The sequence below is a fragment of the Rutidosis leptorrhynchoides genome, chromosome 6 (genome assembly GCF_046630445.1).
Source record: "Rutidosis leptorrhynchoides isolate AG116_Rl617_1_P2 chromosome 6, CSIRO_AGI_Rlap_v1, whole genome shotgun sequence".
Taxonomy (NCBI): domain Eukaryota; kingdom Viridiplantae; phylum Streptophyta; class Magnoliopsida; order Asterales; family Asteraceae; genus Rutidosis; species Rutidosis leptorrhynchoides.
In genome coordinates, this window is record NC_092338.1 from 103,679,318 (window position 1) to 103,694,148 (window position 14,831).

Below are 14,831 nucleotides of genomic sequence, written 5' to 3' on the forward strand. Positions count from 1 at the left end.
CGTGGTGACTGACCGAACTCAGCCTTTGTTTTAAACTCATTTCATGAACGAAACTTACTTTACACCTTTTGTTGAATGATGAATGATGATGACCCTTAAGACCTTATTTACATACTTTTAAACCTATTCGGACGATTTACTGACTTAGTACTATTTGACTTAGGTTGAGGACCCGTTTGGACAACCTTCATTACTTGCTTACTTTCCGAGTCATACTTTACCGCTACTTTATCATTGTGAGTTATAGCATTCCCTTTTTACTTTAACTTATTTTGGGAACTGAGAATACATGTGGATTTTATGTTTTACATACGAGGCACGAGTACTTAAACTTATATATGTGTGGGTTATACAACGGCATAAACATTCCCTTTAGCTCGGTAACGTTTAATCATTGGTTTTTGAACCGTGAACGCGAATCTTAGATATGGATCCATAGGGTTTGACATCCCCACTCGGGCTAGTCGCGCTAGCATTTAACGAGTGTTTAATACTTCGTAGACATACGCACTTGCCAAGTGTACTTTCAGGGGGTATAAACGTTAAGTTAGTTACCAAGTGCCCACGGTTAACATATACTTTATCATACTGTTTTGAAACGCTCTTTGTAGCACTGAAATCTCGTGGCCTACCTTACTTACTGTTATACTTAAACTATAGCTCACCAACCTTTGTGTTGACGTTTTTAAGCATGTTTTTCTCAGGTGCTTAAGGTTAATTGCTTCCGCTGTCGTGCTAGTCTTGCTGTAGACACCCGCTGCTCTAGAGTCATCACCGCATGAACTGTTTATCTTGCATTCAAACTTTAATGCATTTGAAACTATGTTTTGTAACGACCTAAGGGTCACATACATTTATTCATGCTTGCTATTCGTAGAAGCATATTGTTGGTGTAAAACACTTGACGTTCGCTATGACGTCACCTTTTATCGTGAATGCAAACGTATTTTGAAATAGCATATAGTGTTTGACCTTGTAATGATCATGTCGTTGATAATTAGTACACGATGATTTTGTATGGGGCATCACATAAGCAGTTGTAATCATTGATAAACTTAAAGATACATCACCAGTTTTGGTCCAAAACTATTGATGTATCTTTAACTTTATCATTGATTGAACACTTTACATTTATGTTACCCATTAGATATTACAACCCTTTTGTCATATTTATTGGTAAAATAGCATGAAGTTGTTCAAACAAAAATGCTTAAACAGATTATGTTTATTTCATGCACAACAATATTTATGATATTGTCTTTATCATACCGTTAATTGATATAACATTTTACGTTTCAATTTAGTTTGATTAAGAGTCCTCGTGCGTTGCACGAGCTCTTAAATCTAGTAAAATATATAAAAGGATTAGCCAATAAATAAAAGGTTTTTGTGTTTGCTGATTGTCTTAAGATTTTAAATTTTAATTTAATTATTATATTAATATTAATATTAATATTAATATTAATATTAAAATATTAAATTAATATTATTTAGTTAATTAATTAATGAAACATTTATTACAAGAAATTACCATCTCATTCTCATTTCTCATGTATATAGTTGTAAAATAGTCTTTCTTATGCTATTTTCCCCAAAATTTCATCCCCTTTATCTTCCTCTGATGATCATCGATTAGGTATTTCCTACAGATATACTTTTTTGACCTAATTTTCTCATCAGTGATCTGATCAGTGATTTCAGCTACAGGTATAATCATCAATTTCATCATATCATCTACTAATCTTAATCCTTTATTGAATTAATCCAGATCTTAATAAATCACGCTTGATCTTGTTAATTTTTAGTTACCTGTATTGTATTTCATTCTTATTGATGTAAAAATTGAATTTTTATCCCAGGCAGTGTGAACTTGTTGAAGAATTGTGAGTGTACGTACATATAGATACAGACTGGGAGTTTAATTTTTGGAGATCTTGATAATGACAACTCCCGGTGGACCTGGACCTGGCAATTTACCTCCTAATTATAACCCTAACCCTAATTCAATTGCTGATAATATGCAAAACCTTCAAATCAATCGCCCTAATTTGCCACCGAATGCGGGCAGAGGTCCCAATCCTCCATTTGGTCAACAACCTTCTCCATTTCAATCGCCGTTTTCTGGACCTAGTCGTCCTGGACCTCCGCCGCCAGGTGCGGTGCCTAGAGGTGCGGTTCCACCTAGTGGACCTCCACAAGGTGCATTGCCTCCTTTCATGGCTCCTAACCGAGGCCCTGGTGGTGGTCCTGCGCCTCCGTTTGCATCAAGGCCTATAGGTTCTGGACCTTTTCCTTCTCCTACAATGGGTGCTCCCGGTCCTCGACCAGGTTCTTTCGGAGGTCCGCCACAGACTGTTGGTGGTGGTGGTCAGTTGATTAATGGTCCCCCATCGTTTGGACCGCCCGGTGGTATGCAAGGCGGTTCTCAGTATCCACCTTCTGCTGGTGTTGGACCAAGACCGTCTGTTGGACCTCCACCTTCTCCACCAACCATGTCATCACACATGGGTCCGTTTTCTGGACAATCAACACCGTTTTCTGGAGGTTCACCTGATAACCAACCAAGAGGGCCACCGTCACAAGCACCTCCAAGAGGACCACCAACATTTTCGGCTCAGGGTCAAGGCATTCCTCAACCACAAGCTTCTCCTTTTGGGGCTCAACCATGGCAAATGCAATCTCGACAAGTAAGTTCTTTGTTTTAAACTTGAGTTATCTTAATTTGTACATATTTAAGTGGACACTTAAGTGAGTTACTTATATATCTAAACTGCAAGTTAATATTTTTGATCTCTTACAATATTAAGCTCTTGGTACTGTGTTATCATGGTATTATCGTCTTTATGAATTGAAATTTTCATTATTTAATACATACAATTACTCATAGGAATGAACTGATTACCTCCAAATTGTGAAAATTCCATTTGACAAGGGTTGAGAGAAGGGTACTTGATCCCGGTTTAATTTTTAAAACTCTCTATATAACTGTTAGTTGATAGTTGATAATCAAATTAGTGGATTACCTATAGTGGTTAGGTGTCTGAAATTATCCTGCTTTGACATAAAAAAGCCTTGGGGGGTATTTAATGTCTAATGCATAGGGTAAATGGAACTCTGATTTTGTCTTACTAACATTTTATGAGGTAAATATATGACGTGGATAAATGGTCAAGATGAATATAATAACATGAAATACATTTGTATCATATGTTGAAAATTTAGATTTAGACCAACACTAGTACCAGAAACCAAGGTTGGTGGACATAGAAATCTTATTCTACACCAAGTAGCCCTGCCTAGCTGTTTTAGTATATCAAGGGTAAATGTCCTGCCTGTCATTAAGGCATAGTATATGGAGTTATTAATCATAAGCAAATCCAAAATGTGAAGATTGTAATTTTGAACTCTGAGTTATATAATGTTGTGCAAGACTCTATAATCAGTCACTTATGTGTTCAAGTTTTTGCTAAAGGAAAGGACACTAAATTGAAATGGAGAAACGAAAAGTTTTAGAACATCTATAGTTTGCTAAGCAATTTCGAATAGATGAATATCAACTTGCGGATTATAGAACTAGGAAATGGATATCAAATTCACATTATCACAAATTATAATGCGGCTGCACAAGGGATACAGTTGTAGAAAAAGGTGTTTGGTGGTCACACATAAAACAGGATAGATAACCATGCCCCTTGAATGAATCATAGTAAATTTGTAAATTTGGTTCATGTGATATGATATTTTATAAAAAGAGTGTCACTTCCTTTTCGTTTAATTGTGCTGACAAAATTATAAACGTATTAACAGTTCGTCTATAGTCAAAAAGATATGAAATACTTGGTTCACATTCTGAGATTGAGTAGATGATAGATGATAGATACACTTTTTAAATATGTATCGCTTCTATTACAATTCCATTTCTGTCTTATGCGTTTGATTCACTAGCATTTTGAGATTGAGATCTGAATTCATTCATACGTGATTAGAATGTACAACCTCCACCAATCCCGGGACCTGTTCAACCACCAACAATGTATGGTATGCAACCACCACTTCCCAATCAACAAGCAATGGCTACAATATCACCTGCTATGGGTGCTGGCGGTTCAGCAGTTACTGGACCATCAAAGATTGATCCCAACCAAATTCCACGCCCTATTCCCAATGCCTCAGTTCAACTTCATGAAACTCGCAAGGGCAACCAAGCCAATCCTCCACCGGTATTTCAACTCGTTTTGAAGTTTTTATTCTCAAAAGATTTATTTGCATTCATTCACAATTTGATAATATTTTTTTATATATTCTGAAGCCTGCTACAAGTGAATTCATTGTAAGGGATACTGGCAACTGCAGTCCGCGGTACATGAGGTGTACCATCAATCAGGTGATCTAAACTTCCTCCTATCTACTTTTTGTGCTTCAAAATGTTGGTTTTGATAGTTAATCTGGGTTCAATTTTTTTTTTTTTTTTTTTTTTTTTAAAATTTTTTCAGATTGCTTGCACTACCGATCTTTTGAACACGTCTGGGATGCAGTTGGCTTTATTGGTCCAGCCTTTGGCCCTCCCTCATCCATCTGAAGAGCCCATTCAAGTATACACATATTTTTTTCCTTCATTTTTTTTAATATTATGATGCACTCCTATCATTTTTCATATAAATCTTTCTATTTGCAGATAGTGGATTTTGGGGATGGTGGTCCTGTTCGTTGTTCACGTTGCAAAGGGTACATCAACCCTTTCATGAAGTTTGTTGACCAAGGAAGGCGTTTTATTTGTAATTTCTGTGGTGAGTATTATCTGCTAACTACATATATATCCTTATTTCACAACCACAATCTGCATTCTAATTGGGACTTGAACCTATAAGGCTACAACCACATGATTGATAGATTATCTCATATATATCTTGCATACGATTAGGCTAAAGTGCTATTGCTTCTGTAAACATGTACATGAGAATATGCAGGTTTTCACTTTGCATTTTCTGCTACTTTTTTCAGGTTTTACAGATGAAACTCCCCGTGATTACCAGTGCAATTTAGGTCCAGATGGCAGACGTAGAGACGCTGATGAGAGACCTGAGCTATGTAGAGGAACAGTTGAATTTATTGCTACAAAAGAGTTTATGGTGTGTATTCCAAAACCTATCTTTTGAAAGAATTTGTTATAAATTATGTAATACCTTTAAATTGGGACTCTATTTCGTGTATCTTCTCAGGTGCGTGATCCGATGCCTGCTGTGTTTTTCTTCCTCATTGATGTATCGATGAATGCCATACAAACCGGTGCCACCGCTGGAGCTTGCAGTGCTATCAGCCGAGTTATTTCCGAGCTTCCAGTGAGTTTGTGCTAATCATAACCTTATATTTGTGAATTACAAGTTCAAGATTTGTATAAATTTGATGTTATATGATTTTAATTTTTTTTATGCGATTCATATGTTTGATCTATAATAATCTAATTGGTGCAGGAGGGTCCTCGGACAATGGTGGGAATTGCTACATTTGACTCGACCATCCATTTTTACAACCTGAAACGTGCATTGCAGCAGGTATAGTAATTTTAAATGACAACTAGAAAGAAACATGATAGACATAATACAATGAATAGCTAAATGTAATAATTTTCTTGATCTTTGTGTTGCAGCCCTTGATGCTCATAGTTCCTGATGTACAAGATGTTTATACTCCTCTAGAAACTGATGTTATTGTACAGCTTTCTGAGGTTAGTTATTCAACATCTGTACATTTTTATGAGGGTTTTAATCAATAGATATGGAGGTTGTGATCTGTTAAGTTCAAGGACTTTATGTATTCAAAATGTTTGAAATTAATATTACTTTTGTAATAATGTTATGGTTGATATGGTTGATGGTTGATGCTACAGTGTCAGCAGCATCTAGATCTATTGCTGGAAAGCATCCCAACTATGTTTCAAAGTAATAAAACTGCTGATTCAGCTTTTGGTGCTGGCATAAAGGTACTATATTTTTTGTATCATCAATAATTTCTGTTGATTTTGTAGTCTTTGGTTGTCACATGACCTTTATTTTTATATCACAAGGCTGCTTTTATGGCAATGAAGAGCACTGGAGGCAAACTTCTGGTATTTCAGTCAGGTAAGCTCATGAATATTTAATTATATATTTATAATTTAATGTAGGCGACTGAAATATATTGATCAAATTCACCTTCCGGTACAAGTTGTATGTAATTTACGCGTAAGCAAATTCTTTTTCAGCATATAAGATTCGATTAAAATCTCATATTGCAACATTCATTATACATTAGAACTGAACTCGTTTTTACTATATTTGTTTAAACAGTGTTGCCTTCTGTTGGTATTGCGGCTCTTTCTGCTCGAGAAGCTGAAGGAAGAACTAATATATCTGCAGGAGAGAAGGTATATATCATTTACATATATTGTCATCTTACTTTAATTAAATACATCATTTTGTCTGTTTAACAAAAGTCTCAAAGTGTTCTCTTTATTCTGAAATTTAAGGAACCACATAAACTACTTCAACCAGTGGACAAAACTTTGAAGACTATGGCTATTGAATTCGCTGAGTACCAGGTTAAGCTTCTCGAATTTGCATTTTTTTATAAATTAATTACTTAGTTATCTAATCTTTGACCTTTTGTGACATGTTTATTTTACTTGTATGTATTTTTAATACATTCAGGTATCTGTTGATGTATTTCTTACTACCCAAAGTTATGTGGACATTGCTTCCATCTCCATTATCCCAAGGACTACTGGAGGACAGGTACTTATCAGTTAGTTATTAATTTTCGTCAAGTTCATCTTTTCAACCATCATTTTTATGCTTTTTCGTGTTGATAATCTTGACCCTTTTTCCAGGTTTATTATTATCACCCTTTTTCTGCTCTTTCGGACCCTGCAAAACTCTACAATGATCTTCGATGGAATATAACTAGGCCACAAGGGTTTGAAGCAGTGATGCGTGTTAGATGCAGTCAGGTCAACTTCCAAATCCCCTACAATTTGAATTATTAATATTAATTATGTATATTAGTCACTAAGATTCTTCATTTTCCATTCTTTTCCTTCAATTCTGCAGGGTCTTCAAGTGCAAGAATACTCTGGAAACTTCTGTAAACGCATTCCAACAGATGTGGACCTACCTGCGGTTTGTTACCTCCCCGTCTATATATTTAATACTTGACATCGTTTGTTATATCTGACTGAACCTTACTTTTTCAGATTGATTGTGATAAAGCCATCATGGTAACTCTGAAACATGATGACAAACTGCAAGACGGCACAGAATGTTCTTTTCAGGTATGTATATGTGTACTAATAATATTTAATAACCTAATGAAATTCATAATAATGTTGTATATTATCAAAACCACTTTTTTTTTTCTTTTTTCTTTCTTCCATACTAATGTTGTATATCTATGTTGGTCAGTGTGCACTTCTTTATACCACTGTGTACGGGCAAAGAAGAATACGTGTCTCAACTTTGTCCTTGCCATGCACAACAATGCTCAGTAATCTCTTCCGTTCAGCTGACTTAGATACTCAATTTTCATGTTTCCTAAAGCAAGGTATAATATATTCAAATCTTTGTACATCAGTTTGAACTCAATTTATTCCTTCATTGTTTTGGGGTTGAGTATTAATAACTTGGTGTGTATGCTACAGCTGCTAATGAAATTCTCACAAACCCGTTATTACACGTAAGGGAGCAAGTGACGAACCTCTGCATCAATATTCTTCATGCTTATCGCAAATTTTGTGCTACTGTGTCATCATCAGGACAACTTATCCTTCCAGAGGCACTTAAACTATTGCCTCTGTACACTCTTGGTACATTTTCCTTCTGATATAGGTGTAACCGTGTAAGGCAATATTGACCCATATACTTATAGTGGGTCGATATTGGTTAAGTTTTATCTCAAAGGAGTCAAATGAGCCAAATAATCAAGAAGCTCAAAAGTAACTAATCAAACGAGTTTCCAGTTAAGCAGGTTGAAAGTCATTCAAAGTGTAAACTTTTGTGTGTAACACCGTCCAAATTCTTATTTTTTTTTCAAATAATTAGAATGTTATTGGAATAATCTAGTTTCTTTAATCATTTTTGACACTCTAATGTGTTATTATTTTACCAAAATTTGGATTGGATACCGAAACTAGACCCAAGAATTAATTGATCTCATTTTGCTTCATTTTAGCATTGATTAAAAGCACTGGATTGCGAACTGAAGCACGAATAGACGATCGGTCATTCTGGATTAACTATGTTTTCCCTCTGTCTGCACAATTAGCAGTTCCGCTTGTGTACCCTAGGATGATAAGTATTCATGACCTTAATATAAAGGTAATAAAGATAAAAGCTTGTTTTGGTTCTTAATATTTTCTTCATGGGGACTAACTCGTTTTTTTGTGTTTGAGTTTATAGGAATCAGAGGGTTCTGTTATTCCCACTGTTATTCCTCTTTCAAGTGAACAAGTAAATGAAAATGGAATCTATCTTCTCGAAAACGGCGAGGATTGTTTGATTTATATCGGAAACGCTGCTGATCCTGATACAATACGCCAACTGTTTGGCATTTCGTCTGTCGACCAAGTTCCTAGTCAGGTACTTTGTATTCAAATCTTATAACTAGATTTTATAGTCATTGTATTATAATGGTTATATCTGAAATCTGAAATTTAATTTTAAAAGAATTTAGACACATTGTGTCGTGAATAATTAAGTATGCCATCCACTTATTATCACGTGCTTTCTTGATTATAGTATCAGCTATTAATTAGTTTTACCTTTCTATTCAGTTTGTATTGCAGCAATACGACAATCCTATGTCGAAGAAGCTAAATGAGGTTATAAATGAGATCAGGAGCCAAAGATGCAATTACCTTCGGTATGTTTTATGTTTGTTTCATTTCTTATTAAGGCGGGATCAATTTTTCTGTTGTGGACGAGAATATGTTCATGTTGATATATTTATGACGATATGTTATTTTTGCAGCTTAAAATTATGCAAGAAAGGAGATCCATCAGGTAACATAATCATCCAAAATTTGTTCACGTTCGAAGTTATTTTCTTATAAAGTTTTATAAAGAATGTATTTTATCCAATTTTAAAATATATATTATATGTAAACAAACTTGACTCACCAACTATTCACAGAAAACCAAAAGGTCTTAACATAAATAGTTTTTGGCTAACCAACACTAACCCATATATTGATAATCCATTCACCTCCCATTTTGTAGCGTCCTTTTTTATATTGATTTCTTTATTTTGATTCAGGAGTGTTGTTCTTTTCATACATGGTAGAAGACAAGTCTCCAAGTGGTCTTTCCTATGTTGAGTTCCTAGTGCATGTTCATCGACAAATTCAAAGCAAAATGTCTTGATTTCTAAAGCACTCAAAATTCATATGCAAGTGTGATATTCATGTAGTGTGTACAAAACATGGATCTCAAGTTATAAAGAGACCAAAGCTTCAGAGGTGCAAAAAATTACGGCTTCCGACGTGGTTCTCCCACCTGTCTTTTTGTTGAATACTAGTTGAGCAAAGTTTTAAAACCGTAGGCATTTTGGTTATATATTGTAGCATACATTTTGACATTTAATGAAGCTGTAGCATTGAATAAATAGTTTGGTTTGATTTGATTTGATTTGATTTATAGTTCTTTTTTCCATTTCTTTTAGTGGGATTTCCCTTCATTGTTGAGATATGTATAAGTTAAAGCTAGGTAAACTTAAACTCAAAGATGGTTTGTCTCTTAAATTTAAAGTAAGTTGGTTTCTGAATCCCAAAGTTGATTGGTCTCTGAAATCAATAGATGGTTTGGCATCATATGTCAAAGGAATATCTGGTTAAGCTTTAACTTCCAAAGCAGAGTTGACATCAAATATTCAAAGCTAGTTGGGCATCAGTGGCTGAGATTGTGCGTTTGATAAAATGATTTAGCGCTGAATGGTTCATAATTTGAATAATTCAAAAGTTCTGAATGAAGTTGCTTCTAGTTGAGATTGTGTGTTTAAATAAAACTGAATGATTTAGCGTTGAATGGTTCAAAAGTTCTGAATGGATTTATTTTTGAATGACAATAACCTGTTTGATATACATTTTGAACGAATAATGAAAATGATATAAAATTACCTTATTAACCTTTAACATGAATAAAAATTACAATATAATTGTTTAATAAGTGTTCTCGATATAATTTAAAGAGAATAATACATACTACGTATAATTTAGGTACTTAATGGTTAAGAGACAATTCTAGCTCTAAATGGTTCAACACTAATTTTGAACCATTCAGCATCATCTGTCATTCAGAGGTCGGAAATACACACACTGAATGTTGAATAGTTCAACATTCAGCGTTGAACTATTCAATTAAGAGGTAAACCGGCGCACCCTTAACTTCCAAAACAGGTTTGGCTTCAACTCAAGTGTTTTTATGTAATCTTCATTCAAGTAAAAAGAATACTCTCTGTGTTTAGTAAACTTAATCAAATTAAACACACAAGCTTATTGGAAGTCAAACAACTTAACCCTCATCTCAACAAATATTCATTTGAAGTTGCCATAAACTTGTTACATATTCAAGCTGACTAGTCCTCGGAGCTTATAAGCTATCAGATGTATCAAAAATATATTCCAGAAAAAGCACTCCAGATCAAATGATGTCAAATCGCTTGATCGCCGTTCTGGTGGACGCGAAAATTATCTACATAGAAAATTAACACTTTCACGATACCGTTGGATTATACAATGTTTGTAAGCAATCAATTGAGATGTGGATTGCTCATTGTTTATCTTGAATTTATGATTGTTAAATTAGTTAGTGTGATAAAATAATAGCAACAGCATGTTGATTAGTATATATGAACTCCTGTCTTTTGTTCATATTCCTGCGCAGTTAAAAGAGAAATTGTCCCCAAGGAAACCACTTGTACTAAAGTTTTTCATACAATGATGAAAGAAATCAATGATCAACACAAGATGAAAGATTTAAAACCACACAGAAATAATCCTGCACATAACTACATTAAATCGCACATATATAAAGCAAAACTGCAGAACTGGATAATGAGGTATCCATATGAACCCAATTCTTCATCCCTCTTGGAAATGTTCATCCTTGTTTCTTTGTTATAGCAGAATCACACAAAAACGATATACGAACGAACAAGACTTGTGAAGATTCTTAAGCAGTTTTTCTTCTAGCAAAAGGCTGCAAAGCAACAGGAAGTTCACTACCTTGTTCCATAATTCTCTTTTGTTTCTTTTGTGGGACCCCACTCTCCATACTTCTGTCAACAAACGGTCTTTTCGCTTGTTCAATCCCTTCTTGTTTCTTCCTCGCAACCTTACTCGGCTTACTCCGTCCTTTCGTTTTCTTTTTCTTCGAACCGCTTTTCGCAGCAGCAATCGCAGCCGCCTTCTCCGCCTCAATCTCTTCTTTACTAGGCTTCTCTTTCTTCTTACCACTCCTCAAATTTCCAATCTTTGTAGGGTCCAGCATAATAGACTCCGGCGGTAGCTTATCAAGAAGAACCCGTACTTCCTTCTCTCTCCTCTGTTTCAACGTCTCAAACGGGTTCGCGACCCATGAATCAATATTCGGTTCCCCGGATCCGGGTATAAGAACCGACGCCAACCCCATTGAATGTCCTATACCCAAAACATCTTCATATGGTCTAAACAAAACTTTATTAACTTGGTAACCTTTCGCCATCGTATGGATCATGTACCGACTATAATCCGATGAATCAGAAGCTTTCAAAACTTGCACGAATGATCCGGTTGTGGTGGCGAGTAAACCTTGTTGACTAAAATCTAACGACTTTGCGTGACCCGGTAACGTTTGGATAACCCCGTATTTCCTTAAATCCCAAATCTTTAGTTTTTTGTCCATTCCAGCTGTCGCCATAAGATGACCGTTTGGGTGAAACGTGATGGCGGTGACCGGACCACGATGACAAAGCATCTTGACAAGTGGCGCCGCGCTAGTGGGCTTCCACATGCTGACTGTACCACCAGAATGGCCCGATGCGAGAACACTATTGTAAGGGTTGACTTTTATAACATCCGAACGGCCAAGGCCACTACGGTAATTTCCTACCATTTGGCCCGTCGTAGTGTCTTGATAATGTAGATGCCCGAATTTGTTTATGGACGACAAGAGGAAATGGTTTTTGAGAAATTGAAGTTTTAGTACAGCTCCATGTTCCTGAGGGTCATAACGTAAACGTTAGAATTTAATTAACAAGCACTTTTTACAATTGTTCACCGTTATCACTTAAAAAAAATTGTCAAATAGGTTCAAATTACGAAATACTAATGTTTTGTTTGTTTATCAAAACCAGTCTGCACTGTTATTATGTCGCAAACGTTTTTATTGCAGACCGTTTGTTTTTCTGTAGACATATGATAAAATAATGTCTTATTCTGAAATAATGTCTTATTACATCTGCAAACTCGCAAACTTAGAAATATGCTTGTTTTGCAGACAGGAATAAGTTATTTTGCGGATATAAAAACAAATAGTATTAACAAATCCTTAAGCCACAAATATGCTCCGTAGATCTTAAGACAACGTCATAAAAAACAAACACCACCTAACCTTCAGACAATGAAGTTCTGTGCCAGCACGATTATAAATATATGTGTACCTGCAGATTTCAATTTCGACATTAATTGTAGTATATTCAAATGATAACGTACATAAAACATGTAAATAACTTGGTAAACAAATTCTCAAAATACAAAAAGGCCTTACTTTTTTTGTGCAGCAGCAAAAAATAATTCATTATGCAAAAACACCACATCTCGAACAGTTTCCTGAACCTACAATATAAAGTATGATTTAAACAAAATTTACAGAACAAAATATCTCAAGAGTTGTAAATAAAGTTAGAAAACAAATTTAACAATCCTTAAAAAGACGTTAAATTGTTCATAACTTGAGATCTGTCGTACTTGCATGTCTTTAATAGGTTTCAGAGTATGCAAGTCAATAATTGTCATGTGGCCTTTGCGCCCAGCTGCTACCATATATCGACCACTTGAGGTGTAATCCAGAGTGTAAGGCCCAAGATCTGTTCATAAAGCAATAAACTTTAATAATTAGAGTTGTTTTAAAATTCAAATACGGATTTCTGATCATTCAAAATCACAAAATTAGTTTTAGAACACATGGATAAATACCATTAAACATACAAAACTAACTCCATGTGAAGATTCATACATATATAAACATAAAATGTGATTTTTGTAACATCATAAAAAATTATATTTCGATTAAAGTTGAGGTACAGACCTGGCAAGACTAAATCAAACTGATTTCTTTTACTAGCAATATCCACTTCCTTAGCGATTGAATCTTGACCAATCCTCCAAGTCTTCTCAAGTCCATCGGGTTCCAAAAGTCCACCCTCAGTTTGCATAAGCCACTAAAAAGAAATCACATGTAAATTTATTGTAAGCGCATATATTTTACAATCTTTTTACCGTGCCTTAAACAGTGTTATATAAACAGGGTAATCAATCGATTTGCCATTATTTTCTATTGATTGATAGTATAGCATTTGCTCTGTCATACAACTCTAGTTAAATACAAATGCAAAGCTACATCCCGCGTGTGTAGAAAAAACAATATCCCAATTATATTTAATGCTCTACGTCTGACAATATATATCAAATTCTCATCTGAATACGTTATAATCAGAAAATAAAAATGTTCTCAACCAAAACACTGAAAACTTACTATTATGACTTCAAGTCACGATAAATAGTTAAATTAAACTAAACTGAAAACTCAACCATATATCAAAGTAAAGGACAGGATCTATCACTATTAGTAACCAATTTTTTAAAATGATAAACATATCATTTGCCATTGGCCGAAATATCAGCATAGCATATAGACTCTACAAGTGTGACATACAGTTAAGCCCAATCTTATTTCATGCTACATCATATCATATGAATTATGAATAAATAAGAAAACAAAAGTTTAAATATTTCACCTTTTCAGCTTTGGCTGCAGCATTTGCAGACTTCTTATACAACCCTTCTTTATTGGCAAGTTGAGTTTTCAATTTTTTGTCTTTCAAAGCCTGCAAAATCCCCAAATGTAAGTTTCGAGCTACAACATAAACAAAACCTAAATTAACTATCAGCTCAATAATGATAATTATAATGATTTGATACCTTCAAATCAGCACCTTCACCCCGTTGATACTTCTTTACTTTGATTTCCATTTCATCAGAAACATCCTACAAAAAACAAACGCCGATTAAACAAATTAATTACATAAAATAAATTATAGCTTACACGAAACAAAATATACACACAGATGTGTGTTAAAAAAATTGAATCTCGGAGAAGCTTACGTATATCTCCATTGTAAAATTGGTAATTTATTAGGTAGTGAATCGCCGGTGAAGGAGAAACAGTAGTTGAGGTTGCGGCGGCGGCGGCGGCGGCGGCGGAGGCGGAGCCAAAAAGTGGGAGGCGAAAGGCAGGGGAGGGTTTACAGTAATGGTGATAGGACAGTGATAGGGTTTATGGGATATCTCGTTGGCAAAAACCTTAAACAAACCCTAAAAAATTATACAGTAATAAAATACATTGTTAATTTTTTATAAAATCAACTAAACCACCCGTTACTATGTGAGTAAAGGTGTCATGGGTGGATATGGCAGAGATGAAATTGTATTTTTAATATGTAGTTAACGGGGCTCGAACTTCCGACCTCCCCTAAAGAGGCAGACCACCAACTACTGAACCACATCACAACTTCAAATACATTGTTAATTGTTAACTTTGTAAAAA

General features: G+C 34.9%; 2 protein-coding genes across 2 annotated transcripts; one reads left to right on the plus strand and one right to left on the minus strand.

The window, feature by feature from the left end:
- Positions 1-1,571: 1,571 nt before the first annotated feature.
- LOC139855368 (protein transport protein SEC24 C-like) lies at positions 1,572-9,653 on the plus strand. Its single transcript, XM_071844589.1, has 25 exons — positions 1,572-1,707; positions 1,860-2,687; positions 3,987-4,220; positions 4,310-4,384; positions 4,494-4,592; positions 4,676-4,787; positions 5,002-5,129; positions 5,220-5,339; positions 5,472-5,552; positions 5,648-5,725; positions 5,888-5,980; positions 6,065-6,119; positions 6,327-6,403; positions 6,506-6,577; positions 6,687-6,770; positions 6,866-6,985; positions 7,086-7,154; positions 7,229-7,306; positions 7,437-7,575; positions 7,673-7,837; positions 8,203-8,348; positions 8,430-8,609; positions 8,804-8,892; positions 9,001-9,032; positions 9,286-9,653. Exons 2-25 carry the CDS (start codon positions 1,941-1,943, stop codon positions 9,390-9,392), a joined length of 3,180 nt encoding a protein of 1,059 aa, XP_071700690.1. The 5' UTR covers positions 1,572-1,707; positions 1,860-1,940; the 3' UTR covers positions 9,393-9,653.
- A 1,297-nt stretch (positions 9,654-10,950) lies between these two features.
- LOC139852885 (probable U3 small nucleolar RNA-associated protein 7) lies at positions 10,951-14,488 on the minus strand. Its single transcript, XM_071842224.1, has 8 exons — positions 14,390-14,488; positions 14,207-14,272; positions 14,023-14,112; positions 13,314-13,446; positions 12,974-13,092; positions 12,774-12,841; positions 12,618-12,666; positions 10,951-12,224 (listed from the first exon to the last, which is right to left on the minus strand). Exons 1-8 carry the CDS (start codon positions 14,399-14,401, stop codon positions 11,199-11,201), a joined length of 1,563 nt encoding a protein of 520 aa, XP_071698325.1. The 5' UTR covers positions 14,402-14,488; the 3' UTR covers positions 10,951-11,198.
- Between the last annotated feature and the right edge of the window lie 343 nt (positions 14,489-14,831).

Coding starts and splice junctions, on each gene's coding strand:
- LOC139852885 (XM_071842224.1), bottom strand. Junction 14,113..14,206: donor GTGAAGGTGCTGATTTGAAG/GTATCAAATCAT, acceptor GGGATTTTGCAG/GCTTTGAAAGACAAAAAATT. Junction 13,447..14,022: donor CTGCAGCCAAAGCTGAAAAG/GTGAAATATTTA, acceptor ATTTCTTTTTAG/TGGCTTATGCAAACTGAGGG.
- LOC139855368 (XM_071844589.1), top strand. CDS start 1,941: ATGACAACTCCCGGTGGACCTGGACCTGGCAATTTACCTCCTAATTAT. Junction 5,726..5,887: donor TTATTGTACAGCTTTCTGAG/GTTAGTTATTCA, acceptor TTGATGCTACAG/TGTCAGCAGCATCTAGATCT. Junction 7,576..7,672: donor TTCATGTTTCCTAAAGCAAG/GTATAATATATT, acceptor TGTATGCTACAG/CTGCTAATGAAATTCTCACA.